Source organism: Symphalangus syndactylus, chromosome X (assembly GCF_028878055.3).
Source record: "Symphalangus syndactylus isolate Jambi chromosome X, NHGRI_mSymSyn1-v2.1_pri, whole genome shotgun sequence".
NCBI lineage: Eukaryota > Metazoa > Chordata > Mammalia > Primates > Hylobatidae > Symphalangus > Symphalangus syndactylus.
Window position 1 is genome coordinate 86474034 of NC_072447.2, and position 25500 is coordinate 86499533.

The window sequence follows — 25500 nt, forward strand, 5'->3', positions numbered from 1 at the left end:
CCAGAGAGTACCACATAACCTAAAAGTAATTTATTGGAATTCAGTAAGATCACAAAATGTGATAATGATCTGAGCCAATCTATAACAAATAAACATTCCCCCAATTCAACAGAAAATGTCATCCAACATACCATATAAAGCTACATCCACTTTAAAAGTTTCTGATTATATTATACCATTGTCTTTTTCTGTTCATTTCATTTTTCATCATAGAAAAAATGATTTGGTTTATCTTTTTCTGAGTTTTTGAAACATGTTGTAATAAAGAAATAAAACACTATTTGATATGCTTTAAAATAATATGTCATCTGATTAGAGATAAAGTTATCTCAGCTGGGTTCTATCAGTACCAATAAAAAGAGAAAAATCAATTTATAAATAAAATATAGAAAATTTCATAGGTTTTCCTACTATTAAATTTGTAATTTAATGCCACTATAATGAGAGCCACATTTACTACATGTGATTTAATTTTATCATTGGGGAGGGAGAATCTCATTAATTTAGAAACTGTAAATAAAGATGGACATTTCAATTATATAATTAAAAACTTCCTCACTTGTTTTATTTTCATGCTGAAAACAATTACAAAAATAAAGCCATGTAAATAATTACAATGAAACTACAGCAACTCACCAAACAATAGGAAACTAAGAATTAGAAGAAGATAAACTGGAGATTCATCTGGTTGTAGTGTGTGTCAATAGTTTATTCCTTTTTATTGTGGTACATATGTACACAATTTGTTTAATCACTTACCTGTTGAAGGACAGTGGGTTGTTTTCAGTTTCTAGCAATTATAAATAACTATTAACAAATCAGGCACCAAAAAAGTGTACAGCAAGATTATTTAGTAATAGTATAATTAACATTGTCATCAAATACCTCTGGTTATCTAAGAAAGTCTTTATACTTTAATCAGAGATCACTACATGCACTTTAATAAGCCTTTTGAAGTACAACTTTTTAAATCTTTTCTTAGGTTCAGGGGTACATGTGCAGATTTGTTATATAAGTAAATTGCATGTCACAGGGGTTGGTGTATGGATGATTTCATCACGCAGGTAATAATCAAAATATTCGATAGGTAGTTTTTCAATAATCTCCTTCTGCTCATCCTCCATTCTCTGGTAGGTCCTGGTGTCTGTTATTCCCTTCTTTGTGTCCATGTGAACTCACTGTGTAGCTCCCACTTATAATTGGGAACATGCTGTGTTTGATTTTTCTGTCCCTGCATTAGTTCACTTAGGATAATGACCTCCAGCTCCATTCATGTTGCTGCAAAAGACATGATCTCATTCCTTTTTATGGCTGCATAGTATTCTGTGGTGTATATATATCACATTTTCTTTATCTAGTCTACTGTTGATGGGCATTCAGGTTGATTCCATGTCTTTGGTATTGCAAATAGTGCTGTGATGAACATATGCATGCATGTGCCTTTATAGTAGAACAATTTATATTCCTTTGGATATACACTCAATAATGAGATTGCTGGGTTGAATGGTAATTGTATTTTGGGTTCTTTGAGAAATCACCACACTACTATCCACAGTGACAGAACTAATTTACATTCCCACAAGTAGTGTATAAGCATTCCCTTCTTTCCACAACCTTGCCAGCATCTGTTATTTTTTGACTTTTTGATAATAAGCATTCCTACTGGTGTGAGAAGTTATCTCATTGTGGTTTTGATTTGTATTCCTCTAATGATTAGTGATGTTGAGCATTTTTTATATGTTTGTTAACTGCGTTTATGTCTTCTTTTGAAAAGTGGTTGTTCATGTCCTTTGCCCACTTTTTAATGGTGTGGTTTGTCTTTTCTTTGTTGATTCATTTAAGTTCCTTATAGATTCTGGATATTAGACCTTTGTCAGATGCATAGTTTGTGAATATATTCTCCCGTTCTGTAGGTTATCTGTTTACTCTGTTGATATTTACTTTTGTTGCACAGGAGCTCGTTAGTTTAATTAGGTCCCACTTGTCAAGTTTTGTTTTTGTTGCAATTGCTTTTGGCATCTTCATAATGAAATCTTTGCCAGGTCTTAAGTCCAGAATGGTATTTCTTAGGTTATCTCCCCAGGTTTTTATAGTTTTAGTTTCTACATTTAAGTCTTTAATTCACCTTGAGTTGATTTTTGCATATGGTGTAAGGAAGGTGTCCAGTTTCAATCTTCTGCATATGGCATTTATTAAATAGGGAGTTCTTTCCTCATTGCTTGTTTTTGTGGGCATTGTCAAAGATCAGATGGTTTTAAGTGTGTGGTATTATTTCTGGGCTCTCTATTCTGTTACATTGGTCTATGTATCTGTTTTTGTAGCAATACCATGCTGCTTGTTTACTACAGCCTTGTATTATAGGTTGAAGTTGGGTAACATGATGCCTCCATCTTTGTTCTTTTGTTCTTTGTTCATGGTCTTTGTTCAATTGCCTTGGCCATTAAAGCTGTTTTGGTTCCATAAGACTTTTAAAATAGTTTTCTTTCCCTAATTATGTGAAGAATGTCATAGGTAGTTTGACAGGAATAGAATTGAATCTGTAGATTGCTTTGGGAAGTATGGCCATTTTAACAATATTGATCCTTCCTATTTTGCATCAACTCTGATTTCTTTGAAAGGTGTTTTGTAACTCTTGTTGTAGAGATATTTCACATCCCTGGTTAGCTGTATTCCTAGGTATTTTATTCTTTTTGTGGATACTGGAAATGTGATTGCATTCTTGATTCAGCTCTCACCTTGGACGTTGTCAGTGTATAAAAGTGCTACTGATTTTTGTACATTTATTTTGTGTCCTGAAACTTTGCTGAATTCGTTTATCAGATCAAGGAACTTTTGGGACAAGACCATGAGGTTTTCTAGGTACAGAATCATATTGTCTGCATATAGTTTGACTTCCTCTCCCTGTTAGGATGCCTTTTATTTCTTTCTCTTGTGAAGTATGGCTAACTTTCGTATACTTAAACCTATTCTCCATTTTAAAGGTTTCTGAATTTTCTATCCCCACCTTTCCCCAATTTGTCCCATTAAAGGTTCCTTCACTTGAGTAACAAGGTCTAATTTATTTTTTTCTTTTGATAAGTTCATTTTGTGGCAATAATCCTTACGACCAAACTTTGCTCAGTCAATTAGATGTGCTGTTCAATCTACTTCAGTTGTTGTGATGACCCTAAGCAAGAAATCAGTCATTTTTCAATGCATGGTTTTCATTAAATAGACATGGCTTTAAAATATTAAAATAAGTTCACCAATGTGAAATACACACTTGCATCATTGTGTTAAAAGTTGTAATTGAAAATTTGAATACAGGGTTGTATTTAAGATTTTCTAGAGAATAAAGCCTAAATTTCATCAAAGTATAATTATTGTAACTGGTTCAATAGATTATTCTTAGGCTAACATATATATGTAAATTCATTAAATTAATAATTGTTTGCAAGTTAATATCCAAAGTTATCTCATTGGGCTCCCTAGGTGATGATGTGTTAATTGCCCCTGGAGTTGGCCACTTGTATTTTTTTAAATAGAGGTAACTGGCAAATCTGGACACAGTTAAGCAATTATGCTAAGAGAGAGAATGCTGTCTGAAATTCTAGCCAATAATTATCCATTAATCATGTCCAATATTATTTTTTCTATGGATGGTAAAAAATAAACCACCTAAACTCTCCCAATTTAAAAATATGTGTGGCATTTTGTTACATTCCTGCAAGGGGAATAACATCTGAAACTTCTTGGCTTCTCACAAAATAGTGTTTTTAATAAATCAATGGCGCCATGGATCATGGTCTTTCAAAGGTCATGCTGGTCAAGGAAGATAGTGGGAAGCTGAATCACAGGTTGGATGATATAACTGGGTAATAGGGATTCGGAGGAGCACCCGAAAATGGCACTTGTGCTTTGACTTTCTAAAGTGTTTGTAAAACGGCCTGTTTGACCCAGACAGAGCTTTACTATCACAGGAAAAGGCTTTTGGAGTCCCTGATGAGTGCAGCAACCTCACCCCAAACTTTTGAGCACATCTTGGCGCCCAGAGCAGCCATTCGCGACCTAAATTACTAAGTCAAGATTCACAGCAAAGGAACTGTGAGGTACGCTTGGCTGGAAGAAAGCTAGGTATCTGGCTCTGCCCAGAAGGCGCCCGTTCCGCGAACTGCTGGGAAGTTCTGGTTTGCTCCAGGAGCAGCACCAAGGAGAAAAAGGAACATGCAAAACAGGATAGCTGATGCTGGCTGCAAGAAGCTGCAGTCGGGTTTTTGCCCCTGGGCCCTCTGATAATCACCGCAGGGACTTGGGGCAGGAGCAGGCTATTGGAATGATGGCAGACGGTTTAAAATTCCTTACTTGCTGATCCCTGAGCAGTGGTCTTGTAGAGTTACCACAGTGCTGGAGATTGGCAGCTAGCTCCACCATTAATGTACTCTCTTAAATCTCGATTACTTGAGGCGGATAATGGGAGAATTAAGTTACCTACCTGATTTGTTGTTGTTGCTGCTGTGAGGTTTAAGAGTTAACATGTAGCAACATGAGGATTAAGAGTTAACATGTAGCAAGAGAGCAAGCTTAAAAAAAGAAAAAGAAAGAAAGAAAGAAGAAAGAGAAAGAAGAAAAGAAAGAAAGAAGGAAAGAAAGAAAGAGAAAGGAAAGAAGAAAGAAAGAAAGAAAGAAAGAAAGAAAGAAAGAAAGAAAGAAAGAAAGAAAGAAAGAAAGAAAGAGAAAGAAAGAAAGAGGTAGTGGTTATTGTTGGAGGCCTCACACCTGTGAGTGGTATCGCCCCAGAACTCTGTCAAAATCTCCTGAATCTTGAGAAGCCAAGCCCTTGTTCTCTTCTATTGGGCTGCTTCTTTGGGTACTACTTTGTAGGAGCCACCAGGAATTGAGTGCACCTGCTAAGGTCATGAGAAAAGATGAGCCTCTTCGGAATGCCAAAATTTGCCCCCAGCAGACTGCACTGCTGCATCTACCCAGGCAGTATACATCTAGCCCTTCACATGTAATCATGTTGAATTGAGTTTTTGGCAACACTTGTCCCTGGCTAACTACCTGATTCTGCGGAGCGTCAGAGCCTGGTCTCTCAAAAGCCCTCACCCCAAAGGCCAGAAGTGAAGTTTCCCCCTGCTGTCATGGCCCTGAAACGGAGCACTACAGAGCTCACAGAGGGGAGTGGAGATGGGAAGAAAGACACTGTTTCCTGAGTTGCCTGGATAGGATTATTTATGACATAGCCACAAGCCTCTTCTGCTACAGCAGGCGGAGACCTTGCCACCTCAGGATTATGCTGGCACTTGCACTTAGCCTCCTTCCCGCATATACACACTCAACGACATAAAAAGGGCACTCCCGCCCTGAGTTTGGAAATGATGTTTTGTGATGAGAGTCTAGTCCTGCTGGCTCACTCCTCACTGCCTATTGCTCACCAGCACGGAAAACTCTCTTTCATTCATAAATAACTGTCTTGCGCATTACTGTAGGAGAAAACTAGTTAACAAATTCCTTTGTTTTGCTTGGGAAGTTACCAGATTTGGTTAGTAATTGCCTGCCTGATCAAAAGCCATTTCCTTCGTGGTTAACCAAACATCAGCTTGACTCTGTTGGGCCCGTTTTAAATATCACCAAAAGTGAATAGCCCCAATTACAACAGGAAACACATTTCCCGACATTAAACAAGGAACAGAAACAGATTTGTCGTGTTTCAAAATGCACATAGTTCTATGGATGGGCTCATATGCTGTTCTTATTTGCAACCTTCTCTCCCTAAACACACAGGAGCGCGAAGACACAAACACATTCTTCTTTCAGGGGGTGTAGAAGGATTCCTGGAAAATCCTGTCTCTGAGTTATCTTCAAAAATGGCTGAAACTTATTACCGTGACACTTTTTAACTTAAAAATCAAGATAAATTAAAGGGGAAAGTCTAAAATAAAATAAAATACAATCACTATTTTACTTTTCTTGAGAGAAGGGAAAATATTTGCCAGGAAAAATACTTTAGAGAGACTGTAGTCCTCTTCAGACATTTAAAACTTTCACATGAAATAGTCAAACTAAAAAATTAAAAAATAAACCCTTGAGTTTGTGTGTGGTTGACTGTGAGCTGCAAATCTCAGGAACACCGGAATGCATTTATAAACCCATCAGACATATCACCCTCACTATTTGGCATTCAGTATCGATAAGAAATGCGTGGTCCTCCTTGGCCTCTGGTTTTTCAGGCAGGGTTATAACAGGAATTATCTGCTTCAGGGATTTTATTTGGGAAATCCCCTGGGTCCTTCCTAGTTATCCATGGCACTGTGGTGTGGTAGCCCAATGTGAGGTAGCTGGGGTTTCTTGCATTAGTTGAAAGGTATGGTGCTCTCTGCAATGGAGAAAATAAATTTAAAAGCTATAGAATTCGTCCAATTAAACCGCACTAATCCAGAATCTGTCTTCTCTTCTCTGAGAGCCTCTTCACTAGAGGATAAAATGAGCATTGATTTTTCAAGTACCTATGGATCACTTATTGCTAGTAAAGTCTTCTGGCTTGGGACCTTAAGCCCTTTTCGATTCTCTCTGAGCTGCCCTGGAGAAATAAACCAACAAGTAAAAATCAAACATGTTCTATTTTGCAGCAGAAAAATGTGTCAGCTAAGGCATTTCTGGGATTCGCTGTGCATTAAATTGTGTGTGTGTGTATGTGTGTGTGTTGGATCTTTCCTTTGGGAGGTGTAAAGTTTTGTTTATGTGGCGCTTGCGAACTGAGAGGGGGATCCTGGCCACTGAGAGTCTCTACACTGCCTGGGAATCACTGCCTGAGGCGGAATGGGTCCCTTAGTGGATGGCTCCAGAGCTGAACCCCTTGGGTGGAGCTTCTGAGCTGCTGTTATTGATTGAGGATTGAACAGTGTTTTCCAACTGCACGTGCTCCTGCTGGGCATGGAAATGAGCTGACTAGACTTGTAAAGTCAATCCACTCCTGGTTCAAAGGCATTTTTTCCCAAGTGCATTAGCCTGTAGCTCAGAGCAGGATGCAGCCAGGTATGGTTGCAACCTGGTGGCTGAGGTAGGATGCAGGGTGTCTGCAGCCTTGAGGCTCTGAAAGCTGAAATCACAGACTGTCATTGTGACTTCATGGCCAACCTTGAGTAAAAGCAGGTCTTCTGTGGGAGAAGTTGCTGGAGTCCAACCCCGGAAGTAGCAAGTGCCTCTCCCACAGCTGAGGGCCAGAACACCATGTTCTCTTGTGCTCTGGCTCTAGGCCACTCTTCTCTGGGCTCTTGAGAAGAGCTGCTGCAGGCATTTGCAGAGTGAATGAGCTCTGACTGAGACTTGACTTCAGAACCACTGGGCTGGCCTGGCCTCTTGACACAGCAACACGCTGCTTCTTGCCTTCCAGGTAAATACCTCTGCCTTACTGACCATGTTATGGGTTTTAGTGGGACATCGGTACAGGGATTCTCCTCACCCTCTGCCTCTCCTGTTAACTATCACTAACCAAGTCCCTAACATTAGGAAAGTCCAACTGATAATTGTCAGTTTCATCTTTCATCAACTGGGGGTTTTGTGACACAGATCTTGCAATCACTACTTCTCAGGAGACTGGAAGTAGAATGTTAGTGCTCTTTAAAATTAATGAAGGCTAGACTCGTCCAGTCTGTTAAGAGTTTGCTGTAATACCCAAAGAAGCCAGCAATAGTCCCTCTCCTAGGCATCAATGCTGCCAGAAGGCTCCCAGGCCCAGGATACTATGCATTAGGGCTCACAGGTCTTGTTTAGGGAGCTAGGGAGCAAGGGGAAGGGACGGGAGTGCCTCCTGGAAGGTGAGGACTGAAGCCAATGTGGAAGTCACTGAGCTGAGTGGCAGGTGTCTAACACCGAAAAGTGGCCCTAGCCAAGGGCTCTAAGCAGTGGTACTTTCTACCAAGGCTCTTCCCCAAGGAGCTCTAGATCACAGAGGCAGAAGGATTATTTGATCCTCTTTGCACTCATTTGATTTCAGGAGGAGGTCTGAAGTCCCAAAGCATGGGCATTGGGGTGAGAGAGGGAACATCAAAGTGTGCCAAAAAACATTGTTTTATTTTACTTATTCCTGATTTTTCTTACCAGAGCTTGAGTTCATATACTGCATTGTAACACAAACACACAAGCACACATACCACACACACACACATGCCTTCAAACTAGAGAAGGAGAGTACAGAAAGCACCTGGCCATAAAAGGCATGTCAAGGAGTTTGCTGTAGGGTGGTATGGTTGCTTTGCTTCAGTTCAGCAGACTTAGCCCCATGAAGACCTTATTGTTTTCTGTGATTTCTCTTTTGTATTTTTTTAAATTTATCTTTATTTCTTAATTATTAAAACTTTCCCTTTTGCCCCTCGGAGCATTGATCAGGGTTTACTAACTACAAACATTTACTTCATGAAGGAGCAGTTTTTTGTCTAGTAATGTTAATGTGGGGACCCTGGGAAGGAAGACAGTGTGTGAAAGAAGGCATAGATTGGCTTCAAGCACAGGCAGTATAGGTGTTTGCCTATATTTGGTGTTTTGATAGACTTAGGGAAAATCCCTCGGCCTACTACCAAATATTTTTGACTGTCAGTACATCTGTGGTTTTTAGGTATTGAAAAGCCCTGATTAAATACAGATAATTATGAGAATATGGAAAGAAGCCTTTAGTACCTTATTCACACGCCCTAGGAATGATGAGGTAGGGTGCCAAGTTAAGAAGAGGAAAATATATTGTAAATATCCAGGAGTAAGTAAATAGTGAAAAGATTAGCATGAGATTTGGTGGGCCCAATGGAGTTCAGGATGATTTCTTTCTTAACAGAAGGATCTGCTTCTGTTGGGCTCTTGGCTGCCCAAATTAGGCAGAGCCAGATGATGACTCACTGATGTGAGGACTGCATGGAGTCATTTGGTGAGAAAACGTGTGTAGGGGAAGAGGGTGTAAAGCAAGCATTTTTCTGGTATTAGGAAGATAAAATAATTCTTCATAAACAGTATTTTTTTCAATAATTCATTGATGCAATAAACTTGGCATATCTCCATTCAAGTGATCTGAGCCAGTGATATTTTGCTATATGTCTGAATTATTTATTTTAAAATATCAAACTGGCACCTGCAGTCATTTTTCAAATCCTAGCCCACTTTCTTTGAGGCTGATGCATATAGCATATTTGGAGGTAACTCTGACTCTCATCCTCATTTTTAAAAAGGCAGCATGAGGCCAGGCGCGGTGGCTCAAGCCTGTAATCCCAGCACTTTGGGAGGCTGAGGCAGGCAGATGACCTGAGGTCAGGAGTTCAAGACTAGCCTGGCCGACATGGAGAAAGCCCGTCTCTACTAAAAATACAAAAATTAGTTGAGCATGGTGGAACACGCCTGTAATCCCAGCTACTCAGGAGGCTGAGGCAGGAGAATCACCTGAAGCTGGGAGGCAGAGGTTGCAGTGAGCCGAGATTGTGCCATTGCACTCCAGCCTAGGCAACAAAGTGAGATTCTGTCTCAAAAAAAAAAAAAAAAAAAAAAAAAAAGCATGAAAAAAAACACAGAGAAAAGGAAAGAGGAAAGATGGGGGTGGAGTAGGTAAAAGAAATGTATGAGGAAAGATGGGGGTGGAGTAGGTAAAAGAAATGTATAAGGCATAATACCTAAGTTAAAATGACCTAACCTAAAAATTCACATACCACAAACTCTACCCATGAAAAAATATTATGTCCAGCAATCCTGATTGAGCCTTCAGTTAATATATGACTGTGCAAGTGCCAATGGAGCACCAGAGAGGTAACATAAGAAGGAGTGGGTTTGACACTAGTTTGGTGTTGTTGTTTTTTGTGTGTGTGTGAGTGTGTGTGTGTTTTCTTTAATTTTGTTCATTATGTTTTGTAGAGACAGGATCTTGCTATGTTGCCCAGGATGATCTCAAACTCCCGGACTCAAGCTATCCTTTTCCCTTAGCCTCCCAAAGCACTGAAATTACAAGTGTGAGCCCATATACCTTGCCTTAAGCTCAATGTTTTAATGGAGAGTGTTTGCGGACTAAAAGAGACAGGATGCATTTACAATTATTTATTATTTTCACTGCCCTAGGAAGTCAAAGGCAGCTGAAAGGTGATCATACATTGCCTCTTCTGGCAATTACTAGAATCACTATAGGGTAGAATTACATTTGGACTTTCAAAAAGATTTTTTCTTTTTCGTTTATTCATTTATCCTGCTCAAAATTAGCCACGTACAAAATTGTCCCCATAATTCTGGGGGCAAATTTCCTAGGAAATGTTTAAAAATTCTATCGACCTTAAGTTATTAATTCAGTGAAGAAATAAGAAAAAGTTGCTGTTTGCCTTTGATATATTTCAGTTAGAATGAGAAATACAATGAACTGAAGCCTAATGTTGTAATTATTATCATAGGAAGGCCTTCACCATTTGATAGCAGTATGAACACATGATTAAATTCAACAGAATACGTTTTCCCGTAGCTAAAGTTTTTGCAAGCATAAGCATTTCGCTTCCAATCCTCCCCATGAGAAGAACACAGTGAACACAGATAAGAATATGTATTTCTACTTTTTCTTCCCCTACTCTACCGAGGAGCAAGAGTAACAAAGTTTGACATGCATCACTCAATGACTAGATGAATAAAAGCACAGTCTTCTTGAGAGATTATATCGAATTAAGCTAATCAGAAGTTGAGGGATTCAGTGTGAGAATTACTTTAATATTAATTAGGCCACATCCCTCAATTTCCTGAAGTGAGAACACAGCTACGAGTTAGGGTCTTGTCATTAACACATTTTATCTAATCATATAAGAACATACACTTACATTGCATTGGTAAATACCAAAGATATATTTCCAAGGATGAAATTGATAAAAACAGGTCATGTATTCTAGAAGACATGTTTCCTATGGATTCTTGAAATTCAAATGCAATCTTTTGGTTTAATTCACTAATTTTATTTATTAAAATAGTATTTGAATTTCTTAAAAAAAGGTGGCTTCCGTAAAGACTTTCAACCTTTTGAATCTGCTTTAGGAATTAACCAAAAGTTGGGGGTTCCAATGTTGATCCCAAAGTTTTCCCCTTCAAGTGTTTCGCCTCAAAGAATTCACAGCTGTATAGTTGATAGAAAGATTAGCACATTCTTGAAATTAACTCCCATCATCTCTTTAATTTTGAAAACATCTGTGAGTGCTTACTATGTTCCAGGCCTTGTCCTAAGTGGTTTGCACGTTTTCTTCTCTTTTTACTAAACTCTCAGATATATAAACACACTTACAGAAACACACTCTATGATAAAAGTGTTAGAAATGATAGCTTTAAATGGTTAAAACAAAGAACTGAATGCAAAAAAAAGACTTGTGTAAGGTCATTCAGATAGAAAGTAGAGTCAGAATTTGAATCAGGTCAGTCTGAATCTAAAGTCTGTCTTCTTACATGCTGTACTGCTTAAGCCTTATTCCTATTTATTATCATAGCCTGAAGAATTCGTGTAGAAAGTAAAATTTAGTCGATAGCATATAATTTTCCTATTCTCATAGCCAGTAGTATTGAAAAAGGAGAAGAGGTAGGAAGAAAGAAAACTAGAAGAAGAAAGTGATCTTCCAAATTTTTATCAAGATGAGTGTATTTGTCAAGATTCTTTTGTCCACAAGTAATGGAAACCCAGCTGAAGCTCACTTAAGCAAACAAAGATAATTTATTTCCTCATGTCACTTAGCTAGTGCAGGCAAAGTTGAATTCAGGTACTCAAATGATGTTGTGGGGAAGCTGATTACATTTCCTGACTCTGCTTTCATTAAAGTGTTCATTAGAGTGTTCATTCTAAGGAGATCTTTCCCAAGTAATGGCAAAAAAAAAGGCCATGAGTAGCTTGTTTCAGATTCATGTTCTACAAGCTTGGAACTATGCCAAAATATCTTAATCATGGGGAGTGGGCAATTCAAAACCAACATTTTACTGTAAGAATTTTCCTATTATCAAACTTAAAAAACATATTCTTCTTTCTATTGTGGGCACCTGTGGGTCTCAGAAACCTCCACATGTTTCGCTGCCCCTCCATTGTTGAAAAGTCTCTTATAAAGGTTTATGGGTGCTGACGGATGAAATATAGAGATGCCCCAAAGAGACTGCCAGGTGCGGAGAACGAATTGCTGGCATTAGTATATGTGCCTCGGGACCCCAATACTTGACAGCCCAGTGCTTCAGCAGCTGACCAGACTGCAAAGCCAGTTATGAGATAATGCAATATTTTCCCCCTCAGATACAAGTTAACAGGAATTAACTATATTTTAGTCTAGAACATACAAGGGAGAGCTAAGCTACATATCTCCCAGTGATGTCAACAGATATATACAGAAATGGGAATGGAAAAAGTTCAGATTACAAAAATAAAAAAATTCTGGATGACTGAATTACATGCATGTAATAAATATTAAGAAAGAAGTTTCTTCTAAGAAAGAAACTTACACCCAAGATATGCAATTTTCTTGATTTCAAAATATCACATCATATGTTAGGTAGTCTAAAATACTAGCACAGACATTGCAACAAACATCTTTTGCCTTATTTTTACAAAAATCTATTTAAAAAAAAGATACCAAGCAAAGTCATCCCTTTCTATACAAGGTAATGTCCTGCCTTTTAACAATAAATTGAGCTAAGGTTAAAGGCAAGAAAACTCCTGTATTAGGAGATACTAACACAAATATTACATGGTAAATTGCATTCTAAAATTAACAAATAAATTCAACTTTTCTGTTTTTTAGTTGTGTATTTTAGCTAAGAGCATGCAATAAATAAAAGATAGGTAGATGTAGATAGATGATAGAGATAGATAGATGATAGATAGATAGATGATAGATAGATAGAGAGATGATAGATAGATAGATGATAGATAGATAGATAGATGATAGATAGATAGATAGATAGATAGATAGATAGATAGATAGATAGATAGATCTTCTGAGTAAGAGGAAATGAACAAACACTCTCCCCCACTGTAATGGGTGCAAAAAGAAACAAATGCTCCTAAGAAATGTGGCAAAGATCACACGCAGATGTGGCTGTTTTCCAGCCCAAGTTCCTTACACGAAATTGGCCTTGCCCTGTGAAGTTCACTTTGCCTGTCTAGGATAGGGACAGTGTCTTTCTCAATTCTGCATGGTGAGCAGTGGCTAAATAATGATTGAGCCAAACCTTTCAGCAGCATTCAAGCTGTAACTAACTCTTTGCCATACTGAGATTTTTAGAGTGTTTAAAGTCATACCCAGTTGCCTGAAGATCTCCTTCCTATGGCTGAATATCCCCCTACCACCACCACTACCACTGCCATCACAGTGGCAGGGCACATTTATACCTAAGTAGCTGAAATTAAAAGGACACACAGGTCTTTTACTCTCAGATTCCAGTATTGGCATATTATAAGTTATTTCAAGTTGCATCTTATTTTAAATGAACTTGGATCAGCTTTACACGCCCTTTTTACAAATGTGTCAGAGGAGAATAATATAATTTTTCTGGAAAAATGCAAATGCCATTAGTTAAGATGCAACCTGCAAAAGAATCCAGGGGCACTTGATTTCTTATTTCTGATGAAAAGTAGGTGACCAAATCATATGCACACAGGCAGACATCTCATATCTGCACACATAAACATGCTCTTTGGACGTCGTAGACAAGTCTCTTCCTGAAAAAACAGAAACTTGTATATTCATTTTAAGGAAAAGTAAAATCCAGCCCAAGAATATATTCCAGGAGACACTGGAATCAATTACTTAATCTGAACATTTTGAGTTGTGCACATTTTTGGGAGCAAAGGCCGTTTTGTTGCCCTGCTGGTGGACCTGGAGTTTTTAAACTGTGTTTGCTGATTAAGTCCTGTGAGAAAAAACAAAGGCTATGTATAGCAATATTGGGCTCCGGCAGAGGCAGGGCTTGAAGATCCAAGTTTTCTCTGATGCTTGACAGTGGCATGTGAGAGACTCCTGCCTGCCCTCACCTCACTAACAGAAGAGAGAGGATAAACTGGCACAACTGCTGCTCACCTAGTTTGAGACTCCAGCTGCAGAGCCAACTGGCCCCAAAAGCTTGTACTCCTTTCTGTTTCCCAGTGCCTTCACTGGAGAGCAAAAGACCCTGATACATCTCTCTGGATCTGCTTAAAGTGGTCCCTCGTGGGCAATTATTTGGCATGTCTTTGAGTTTTATAACTTAATGTTAAGCCGTAACCTGCGTCTTCCTTTTCTCCTCTCTCTACCTCCCTATCTATAGCTTTTTTTCCAACAAGCCCCAAAACCCCCCTCCCTGTTAGACTCTGAAGTGTCACTCACTGTGATTTTTATGCTTCCAATAGTTTCCAAAACAAACAGTGGAGGCAGTGACCGGCTGGGTATTCACTGGATGCAACAGTAACTCCCAATCCGAGCAACCTGAGCCACCATTGGCGGCACGTCTGCTCCCTAAAAGGCCAGCACTTGCCAATCTCTGCTCTGCCAGGTCCTGGAATCAGGGATTTGAGGACTAATGGTCTGCACATGTCCACGGGGAGGAAGGGAGACTAGACTTTGAAGGACATATACACTAGTTTGATCTTCCTCTCCTTTCATTTTGTCTATTCAAACAAAAAATATATATGTATATAAAAAAATTACACACACACACACACACACAATTATTTTCTTTGAATACAGATCCAGAAATTGTTTTTCAGATTTGGGTTTTGGGTTTGGGGTTTAGTTTAGTTTTGTTTTTCCCGCTTTCCCTCCTTCCTTCACCCTCTGTGCCCTCCGCCTGTGTCTCCCTCTCCCTCCCTAACCCAGTTCAGGTTGAAACTTTGCTGCAAAGAATCCCTTCACCCCCTCCAGGGATGGCTCTGAGCTCTCGGGCGCGTGCCTTCTCCGTGGAAGCCTTGGTGGGGAGACCCAGCAAAAGAAAACTCCAAGACCCAATACAGGAGGAGCAGCCTGAGCTGCAGGAGAAAAAGGGCGGAGAGGAAGAGGAGGAGAGAAGGAGCAGCGCTTCAGGGAAGAGCGAACCGCTTGGTAAGTACTCCCATTGCCCTGAGCCCCTTGCCTGAGCTTACTGGTTCCGCATCTCTCCGCCTGGCTCGCGTCCCGACGCAGCCAGACAGCCACATTAGGAGCCGCGGGACACCTCGACCACCTGGTGAAGGGAAAGTTTCAGAGCCTCGGAATCCATCCCGGAGTACAGCAGTTTCTTCGCGGTAAAGGGGAGGGTCCCTACATAATTGTAAAGTGAGTCTCTCCTACATCCTCCTCCTACCTTCGCGGAAAGCTCTCAGAGCCAGCGGGTGGCTGTTGTATCCTGGGATGGGAAGCAGGGCGAGTTCCCAAATCCCGAGGGCACCCAGTCTCGGTTATCAACGTCTCCAGGAGAGTGAGGATTGGCAAATCTAAAAAAAAAAAAAAAAAAAAAAAAAAAAAAAAAGCGGGCGTGGGCGGGGGAGAGGTGGCGGGTGCTGCACCTTTCACGGCCCCTCTCTCTCCATTAAGCGGCCACAGAGGGTGTTATGCGGAGCTTGGGGAATCTGTCGCCAAAGTTCCTGGGGAAGGGACAAGGCCTGTCTGCTCCAAGATAGGCACCAGCGAGAAGTGGGCATGTGAACTGTGACGCTCTCTCAAACCCTGAGCGCGTTTCTGTGTCCAGCAGAAAAACAACCTAAGACAGAGCCCTCAACAACTGCTTCCTCTGGCTGCGGCTGCGACAGCGGCGACGGCAACAGCTCTGAAAGTCGGGAAGAGAAAGATATTCAAATGGAGCTTCAAGGATCTGAACTGTGGAAGAGATTCCATGACATCGGGACTGAGATGATCATTACTAAAGCGGGCAGGTTCGGTTCTGCCCAAGCTGTTCACAAGGGTCATACACATTAGTCACTTAATTTACCGCTCTGGTAAGATGAGGAGTCTCCAGTTTTATGCTCTGATACTCCTCTGTCCCTTTTCCCCAACTCCCTGACGTACAGTAGAAAGCCATAGCCCCTCAATTGATAGGGCTGGGACTTACCTGGCCCCATGTAAGTGGCTCATTCTTCCTTTCCTGTACACTGTGACTCCAATAACTCACTTCCCTGTCTCCTGCCTGTGTAGTGTAAGACAAAAATCAGACTTTGGTCTTAGACTGTGGCCAGACCTCTCAGTTAAGGCCTCTAAGATAACCATGGACAATATCCCATGTCACAGTTCCTCATGCCCGCCAGACCTGGCCCAGGTTATTTTGAGGTGAGCCATTCCCATAGCCACCTTTTGGCATGGGACAGCCCCTTCACTGCGGCTGGTTATTTTGTGAGTCTTACTAATTTCAGCCTTCCACAAATCTGCCTCACAGGAAGTACCCTTGGAAAGGAGGTTGGGACACAGCTTTTTCTCTCATACTTTCTCTTCTATAGCCTTTTATTATGGTTGGGGAGGGACATGAACAAAGCCTTGTGGTAATAATATTCTGCTCCACTTAGAAATTCCATACTTGTCCGGTCAAGTATACAACCAACAATCTTTCCTCATGTAGCAAATGCTATTCCTTGCTATTTTGAAAAGGGAAGGGTATTGAGTCCGTTCACTTTTTACTGGAGTCAGCATTTGTCCAGAACCACTCCCTCTTCCAAACATTTCTAAAAGCTCTTGGGTCAGTCCTTATTTTCTTTCTTACAGGCGGATGTTCCCCTCTGTTCGGGTCAAGGTGAAAGGGTTGGATCCAGGGAAGCAGTACTATGTGGCCATCGATGTGGTACCGGTGGATTCCAAACGCTACAGGTAATGGGCCCCATAGGATGGTACTCCATGCGCAGGCTAGGGCCAGGGATTTGGACCTTCAGATCAGAAACCCGACAGCATGACTCTGAAAACTCTAGCATGGGGAGTGGGGGTGGGGGATTGCTCTCCTGTGGGCTTTGGGAGTTGAATTTTCTTATTCAAATTGGGGTTCCCAGTGAAAGAAGAGAAGGCTTCTTCCTCTCTCTGCCCCCATCCCCTCTTGGAATGCAGTGAATTCAGGGCGCTAATTCGAGCTTCAAATGTACCCCAAGCCTCTCCCTACCCACTGCTCTGGCTTTGGTTGTGTAAACTGCAGAGTGTGTGGGCTCTGGCGGTCAGAAGGGAAGCGGGTTGAAGGAATTGTGGGAGAAATCCCCAGGTTCTATGGGAGCCTGGGCTTCTGGGGACATGCTGGGCTCTGAGCTGTGCTGCTTTGGCAGCAAGAGGCCAGAGGATGAGCAATTTGCCACTCAAGGTCAGTCAAGTGTTCCTGTGTCTAGGCCTGTCTTTTCGTCCATCTTTAACCTTTCCCCTGAAGTAATGTCTGGGTCTTAGAGGGTACAAGTATCATTTTCCCTTTATTTAAGCCCTCATCCTACAGCAGGCTGAAAGTGGCCCAATTGTTCTAAAGCCTAAAAGCCCTTCTGGGATACACCCCAGACACACCAGCTTGCCAACACTTTGACTCAGGGGCTTGGGGTCCAGTTCAGGGTTGGAGGGGTTGGGAGGTGACAGCTGTTTACACTAGGGCTGTAAGCCTTTGACCCAGAGGTGGGTCCCTGGTCCTCCAAGGAGACAGCCCACCTCAAAACCAGAGCTAGCTTTGAAAGCAAGGAGAAGGCTCAGCTCAGAGGACTGCTGGGGCTGCAGTATGGAAACAGCAGAAAAAGCTGTTTGCTTCTCAAATTGCAGCTGGCTTGGGAATAGGAGCAAAACTGGGAAGTTGAGATTGGAAATAGTGTGAAAATCGGCCAGAGGCTGCGCAGGGCTGTGTTCCTAAGAGTTTTCTTGATGTGAAGCCTTATTGACAAAAGGGATTCCACGAGGACTGGGGACAGTGGGCTAGACAGACATCCTTGTCAGCCCTCCACTTCTTCCCAGACTCTTCACACCCAAAGCTAGTGGATTTTTTCCATTGTCTCTGTGAGACAAAATTTGTTAGATCAATTTCTGTGGTGGTTTCTGTGAGAAAATACAAACCAGACTTAGAAATCTCATGATATTTTACTTGCCCTGTACTTCATTGCATTTTGATGACATATGCTTATTTACAGTTTATTTTTTGCCCCTGAATGCTTGTTAGAAATTAAGTTGAATCTTCTCCTTACTTGCCCTTGGGATCACTGGGCTAATCTGGAGCGAAGTCCTCAGGAACAGAACACAACAGCTCCCAGCTTTGGCCTGCTGCACCTAATGCCACAGCATGTGTTTTTTCAGGTACGTGTATCACAGCTCACAGTGGATGGTAGCCGGGAATGCGGACCATTTGTGCATCATTCCTAGATTCTATGTTCACCCGGACTCACCCTGCTCAGGAGAGACCTGGATGCGGCAGATCATCAGCTTTGATCGCATGAAACTCACCAACAATGAGATGGATGACAAAGGCCATGTACGTGAGCACAATCCTTTACCCCGAGGAGGGAGGTGCCAAGGCTCCTGCCCACTGGTCACCCTGGAGAGGCCAAGGAGGCCTTTTGCAGATGCACATGTTGTGTTTTTTAGGAACTGTCCAAGCCCTGCACCTGTAAGTAAAGTAGCTAACCTAGGGCTCCTGAAACGTTTGTTTGGCATTTGAGAGTGCTGGCGACTAGGGATGGTGAATATAGGGAGTTTGAGGACAGAAGGAGATCTGTTTAAGCCAGAATGCCTGGTCTGGGAGAGTAGGAGGGAACCATTCAGGGAGTTCTCAGGCACCTTAGCCTCCTGGGCAATCACTGTGATCTCTGATTGCCTTCCTATAGTCCACGCAGTTGGATGGGCACCCAGTGTATGGTATGGTGTGATGGAAGGATACAAGTGGGGGAATCTCAGACTGCATCCTGGAAATCTCCCCAACAACCTACCCTCATAGGTCCTATTGATCTTGCACATTCTCACTAAGTGCACCCCTGCTTCTGCCCTCCCCAGTCTGGCACTGTGCCAGCTACAAAAGGAAAGAGGGAAGCTCCCGAGATTAGGACGTAGGGTATGTCAGGTTACCCACCATGTCCAAGCCCATCAGTTACTGCCATGGGAACCTGTAGCAGGCTAGCAGATCTCAGTGCCACTTCTACACCAGATGGTCGCTAATGTTTGAAGCAGGAAAATGCCCCAATCTGGAAATGGAATCACTGCTGACTGGTGCCGCTGAGGTGCCTTTCTCTGGAAATGCTTTTAGCTCAGAGTGCCTCTGTTGGAGGCCAAATGGCACAACAAAGTAGTTACCTAAGCCTCATCATTGCCTTTTTGTGTGCACATGGTGGAGGTGGTCAGGAGAGGGAACTAGGGTTTGGGACTGGAAGCCAGTTTTTCTAACAGCATTGATCATTTCTCCTCCAGATCATTCTGCAATCCATGCATAAGTACAAACCCCGAGTGCACGTGATAGAGCAAGACAGCAGTGTTGACCTGTCCCAGATTCAGTCCTTGCCTACTGAAGGGGTTAAAACATTCTCCTTTAAAGAAACTGAGTTCACCACAGTAACGGCTTACCAAAACCAACAGGTAAAGCTGGTCATGTCTCAGGCAAATGGAAATGGCTCCAGAGGGACCTTGGGATAGAGGTATAGAGGCTAACTGCAATCAATTGCATTTTCCACAATTCTAAATAAAAATCATAGTTTTATTGTATTGTCATCCATGCAAGTTTGATAATGAATTGTGTAAATCTTATGGGAGAAGGCAACTCCAGAAGGTAATTTATAAAAGTAATGATTTATAAATAGGAGCTAACCATTCTAAATATGACTTGCAATATGGTTACATTTATTTAAATTGTCATATTACGTGTTGCAACATCTTTTCTGGTGGTTGTAACCACTATAAGCAATGGCGACAGTGTTCTTACTGAAAGCAATGACTTTATCTTTCTCTCTCTATTGAATCCATAGATTACGAAACTAAAAATAGAAAGAAATCCTTTTGCTAAAGGATTTAGAGATACTGGAAGAAACAGGTAAGCAGCATAGCAATGACATCTAATATTGATGTAGCTAGCTATTTTCACAAGTTTTTTTTTTTTTTTTCTGAGATGGAGTCTCACTCTGTTGTCCAGGCTGGAGTGCAATGGCGCGATCTCAGCTCACTGTAACCTCTGCCTCCCTGGTTCAAGCGATTCTCCTGCCTCAGCCTCCCAAGTAGCTAGGATTACAGGCACACGCCAACAGGCCTGGCTAATTTTTGTATTTTTAGTAGAGACAGGGTTTCACCATGTTGGTCAGGCTGGTCCTGAACTCCTGACCTCATGATCTGCCCGCCTCAGGCTCCCGAAGTGCTGGGATTACAGGCGTGAGCCACCACGCCTGGTCCCCCACAAGTTTTAAGGATAAGAAAACTGGCTCAGAGACTCAAAAGCTCTAAGTTTTGTAATTAGTAGGTGGTAGGAAAGGAACCCAGATGTTTTGTGTTGAAAACATTACTTTCTCCCACTCCTTTGCTACTCACTATTAAGATCTTGCTTATTTTAGAATTCTAGGTTTGACTGAATTTTATTCAAAAGTCTAGCTATATAAAAGAGAAATATTTAAAATAGTTACATCTGAAAGATATAGCAAAATAACTCAAAATCATTATTTTCAGAAATTGCATTCTGGGGATGCTGAAAGTTGACTCTCTTTTTTAGGGGTGTATTGGATGGGCTTTTAGAGATCTACCCATGGAGGCCTTCTTTCACCCTCGATTTTAAAACCTTTGGCACAGACACACAAAGTAAGAAAACTTGGAACATTTGTTTTATTTTTACATGTTAATTAAATAACAACATCCGGAACCCTTGTATCAAATACTACACAAGGGGATATGTACATGCAAGAAAATGGGTACTTATAGGTAACTGGGTGTACATTTGCCTGAATGACGAGGTAAGAGGCATAAAGGGAGAGAAGCTGGCATGAAGGAAGAGACTAGAAATGTGGTAACTGTAGACTTATTGACATATGTTAATAAGTTATCTTGCACTCTGTGATTTTCAGATTTCATCTGGATTCTTCAGCCTCTCACTGTTTCACATTCTTTAGGATATGCCTGTGGTGCATTTGTAGCCTGATTTGCAAATATGTTACTATTGAAATGAATAGTTTATCTTTTATGAGGACCTTTCAGTACATGTTAAAGTGACTTTCATTAAATTCATCACTTAGCTCTAATTTTCCTCTTTTCTGTTCATGGGGAAAGTAAATGTTAAAAATAATAGTAAGTCTTCACAATTTAATTGCCACAAGCATTTAAAAATATTTGCGAGATATTTATTCTCAGATGGTATATTACATGACAAAATAATAATAATTAAATAATGCAGGCTTTCTGGTGGAAGAATACCTTAATTTGCTCTGATAGTTAATAATAAATAGAATAATTTTTATTTGAAAATGACATGGATTTTTTTTATCCCTTTGTCTTTACTCCATCAAAGTTGCTTGTCTTTGACCATTAATTCAAGGTTACAATTGCCAAGCAAAATCAACATTATAGTTAGGTTGAGTTTTACATGATGCCATAACAACTAACTGAAAAGGGAAGAAGTGAAGTCTAATCATTTGGTGAAATATTTCACTGGAATGGCTGTCTTGATGTGGTTTAGGGAATTGCATGAAAAAAAATAAACACTTATTTTACAGTGTCGATTTAACTAATAGCATCTAGAAAGCATACTTTTAAAATATCCAAGTCAAAACAAATGTGCATTAATAAAGAAAAAGTTAAAGATGATCATGAAATGATAATTTAAAGTACACAGATTTCTTAATTATTTAACATATCCAAAATGCTCTCAAATTGCAAATAAATGAGTTACTAGTTTCTTAAATAACTTTTAAATGCTTTATTATAAAAGATATTTGCCATCTTGTTGATGAAGGTTTAGGATACGTCTACATACACAAAATAGTTAAGAAAACAGCAACACTAAAAAAAGAACTTGGTCAAACCCAGCCAATAACCAATTGTTTGAATTCAGACATTTACAAAAATAAGGTTTAGAGTTTAGCGTTTCCTGGACCTTATAATTATCCCTAGTTTTAGTAGATGCTAGGCAAGCATAAAAGATCAGCAAACATCATTGATATGAATACTTACATTCATCTCTATGTTTCTTAACTTGCAAAATTGTTTCCAACTCTTAAGATATAATGCAGTATGGAAATTGCCCCATTCATTGTTTTTGTATAAGAAAAAAAGCTAAGACTTTTAAATATATTGCTTTCATTTATACAAGACTATTTTCATGTTCACTAATTTTTTAAATCAGTGGTCGGAGGAATTTTTTTAATCAATATACCTTTGGTCAGAGGAATTTTTAAAATCAGTGTACCCTTGGTCAGAGGAATTTAAAAAATCAATGTACATGAAATCTATACAGTCTATCTATAAATTAAATCTATATAATCCCAAACAACCAATCAATTTGTTCATCTTAACTACTTATTTTAGTAATTTTTAAAGGTTTTAAAACAATAAAACTAGTTTGTGTTTGTAAGATATAATTGACTCTGAGTCATAATTGGGCTTCTTTGTAATTCTTTGTACAACTATGGTTCAAGTGCCTAGCACAATATTTGAGCAAATGAATGCTTAATACATGATACATGGTAGTAGTGCTAAAAGTAATAGTGGTAGTAGTATAGATCAGTGGTCCCCAACCTTTTTGGTACCAGGGGCCAGTTTTGTGAAAGACAATTTTTCCACAAATGGTGGGGGTTGGGAGGGGATGGTTTCAGGATGAAACTGTTCCACCTCAGATCATCAGGCATTAGATTATCATTAAAGGGCACTCAACCTAGATCCCTCACATGCACAGTTCACAATAGAGTGTGCGCTCCTATGAGAATCTAATGCTACCGCTGATCTGAAAGGAGGCAGAGCTCAGGCAGTGAGGTAATGCTCACTGGCCTGCTGATCACATACTGCTGTCCGGCCTGATTCATAACAGGCCACAGACCAGTACCAGTGGGTAGCCCAGGCATTAGCGATACCTGGTATAGATACTATATTCAACTTTAGTCGAGGAATGAGCAGGTCCTGTCTCAAAGAAGCTAAAAGAACTGTGAACTCACAAGGAAAATTAATCTAAGGATGAAGCAGGGATAGTGATGGATATGATTACTAATATAGCAGGAACATCAAATGTCAAGTTCATTATTCATTGACTGAATTGTCATTCACAGGTGGAAGCAGTGGCTCATCTCCAGTGACCTCTAGTGGAGGGGCCCCCTCTCCTTTGAACTCCTTACTTTCTCCACCTTGCTTTTCACCTATGTTTCATTTACCTACAAGCTCTCTTGGAATGCCCTGTCCAGAGGCATACCTGCCCAATGTCAACCTGCCTCTATGCTATAAGATTTGTCCAACTAATTTTTGGCAACAGCAACCTCTTGTTTTACTGGCTCCTGAAAGACTAGCAAGCAGCAACAGTTCTCAGTCTTTAGCCCCACTCATGATGGAAGTGCCTATGTTATCTTCCGTGGGGGTCACCAATTCAAAAAGTGGTTCATCTGAAGACTCCAGTGATCAGTATCTACAAGCACCTAATTCTACCAATCAAATATTATATAGATTACAGTCACCTGGAAATATTTTTCTGCCAAACTCCGTCACCCAAGAAGCACTTAGTTGCTCCTTTCATCCTTCCTATGACTTTTATAGATACAATTTCTCTATGCCATCTAGACTGATAAATGGTTCCAACCATCTTAAAGTGAATGACGACAGCCAAGTTTCTTTTGGAGAAGGCAAATGTAATCATGTTCATTGGTATCCAGCAATTAACCATTACCTTTAGTAAGACAATAGCATTTCTAGAACAATTACATGTAAACAAATATTTTCTTTATTTGTAGCCAAAGAAATTTCAACAGTTATTGGGCTTAAAAAGCATCATTACAATACAATATTTCTTTGTTATGCATTTAAAGATTTAAAGTGCCTTATCAAATAATACTCACAAAGAATTGTTTATAATGTCAAATGCAATCTATAGGAATCTCTGATTACAGTGGCCTTGAGCTTCAAAATGAGATATGCAATAAATATTATTTGATGATACTCCACCAGTGAAAATTGATGCTAAGTGATGGGATTTTCAATTATAGTGAAGCTAGTTCACCATGATAACTGCATTTTACACATTGACAATGACAAAAAGAAGATGGATGTAATTCTCATGAAAGAAGTGAAGCAATTTCAGTTTTAACGATGAAGATTGACTTTCGTGTAATTATCTAGTAGTTGTAGAAGAAAATTTAATTATTTGTTTGCCTTATGCCTTTATACTTTGCTGTTGAAGAAACTACTAATCTCAATTTAAGATACAAATAAGGACACAAACTTTCAAGTATTATATTTTATTTATCTTTGTAGCCTAAAGACCATTTAATCTTGAAGGAACACAAAGATCAAATGAAAAATAAAACACTCTAAATAAATTTGCTTTTATTTTCTTTTATTTTTGGATAATTCCTAGATAAAACTTGTTCACTTATTCCTTTAACACCTCTGGTATTTTATACACTATTAGAAAAAAACATATTATTATAGTTTTCTAAGAAGATAAAGACATTAAGATTATAAGAGGGAGAATACATTTGAATCCATAAATATGAAAATATCATTATTCTGGTATGATTTAACTCCACTCTTGTGTGTCAGTCATAGTGAATTAAACTAGACAAAAGTAGAATAATCTTTTATTTAAGTTTATGAAGTTGAAAAGTTTCCCTTCACCAGGCCCTAAATTTCTGAAAATAATTATGAGGTATAACCTACATGTAGGCTGTATATCTTTAAGATGAATCAGATTTTGAGTTTTATGCTAGTAACTCTAGACACTGTATTAAGCCAAGCCCTTTAATATTACAATGGAATGACTTGACTTTTGACAAACTAAGCAAACTGCTGAACTGATTTTTCTAATTTTTCCAACACATATAAAGAAGAGCATATTAATTCTTTATTTTGCTCAAAATGATTATTTCATCTCAAATATGCCTTATAAATGTGCCTTCCTATATATGTATTAAAATTATCCCCACTCCTGGGAGTAGGGATAGGATGCCACACGATTGCATTCAAATTAAGTATTCTAGTCAAGATGAAGTATTATTTGTGATCTAATGTAATTAGATACTGTTGCAGAAGTCTTTAAGGAATAAAATGTATACTACCCAGGATTATTAAACCAGAAATTAAAATAAGAAAAGACATCTTATTTTTGTCTACTCCAAAACAGGAAAGCTAAAGGCTAACTTTAATTAGTAAAATGGATTGTTACTTTTTAAGCAGAAACCCTTATATCAGATTATAAATGAAACATTCGGAGGTCTACGTGGGAGAACCTCAGTAATTGGCAAGAGAAAGTATTTAACTGAAAAATCAAAGCGATATCTGGGTTACTTTTTAGTGACTATTTAAAAGAAGGGATTAATTTTGGAGCTTCTCCAGAATACATATACCCTATGCTGTATGTTTCAGATAATATGACTATATATTACCCATATAAAACTAGTAATATGTAATTACATTGGCAATGGTGATTAACATAAAGGGAAAAGGT

At 39.7% G+C, this 25500-nt stretch overlaps 1 protein-coding gene across 2 annotated transcripts; it reads left to right on the forward strand.

Annotated features, from left to right (window-relative positions):
* The first annotated feature begins 7175 nt into the window (after positions 1–7175).
* Positions 7176–24373, forward strand: TBX22 (T-box transcription factor 22). Of its 2 annotated transcripts, XM_055268683.2 has the most exons (9): positions 7176–7372; positions 14847–15023; positions 15652–15832; positions 16653–16754; positions 18192–18366; positions 19296–19460; positions 19847–19911; positions 20578–20663; positions 23117–24373. In XM_055268683.2, the coding sequence occupies exons 2-9, from the start codon at positions 14849–14851 to the stop codon at positions 23728–23730; spliced, it is 1563 nt and encodes a 520-aa protein (XP_055124658.1). In that variant the 5' UTR covers positions 7176–7372; positions 14847–14848; the 3' UTR covers positions 23731–24373. The 2 variants fall into 2 exon arrangements, with proteins under 2 accessions (XP_055124658.1, XP_055124659.1); XM_055268684.2 differs by lacking the exon at positions 7176–7372 and having other exon boundaries at positions 14884–15205.
* Positions 24374–25500: the final 1127 nt, after the last annotated feature.

Coding starts and splice junctions, on each gene's coding strand:
- TBX22 (XM_055268683.2), top strand. CDS start 14,849: ATGGCTCTGAGCTCTCGGGCGCGTGCCTTCTCCGTGGAAGCCTTGGTG. Junction 15,833..16,652: donor ATCATTACTAAAGCGGGCAG/GTTCGGTTCTGC, acceptor TCTTTCTTACAG/GCGGATGTTCCCCTCTGTTC. Junction 16,755..18,191: donor GTGGATTCCAAACGCTACAG/GTAATGGGCCCC, acceptor GTGTTTTTTCAG/GTACGTGTATCACAGCTCAC.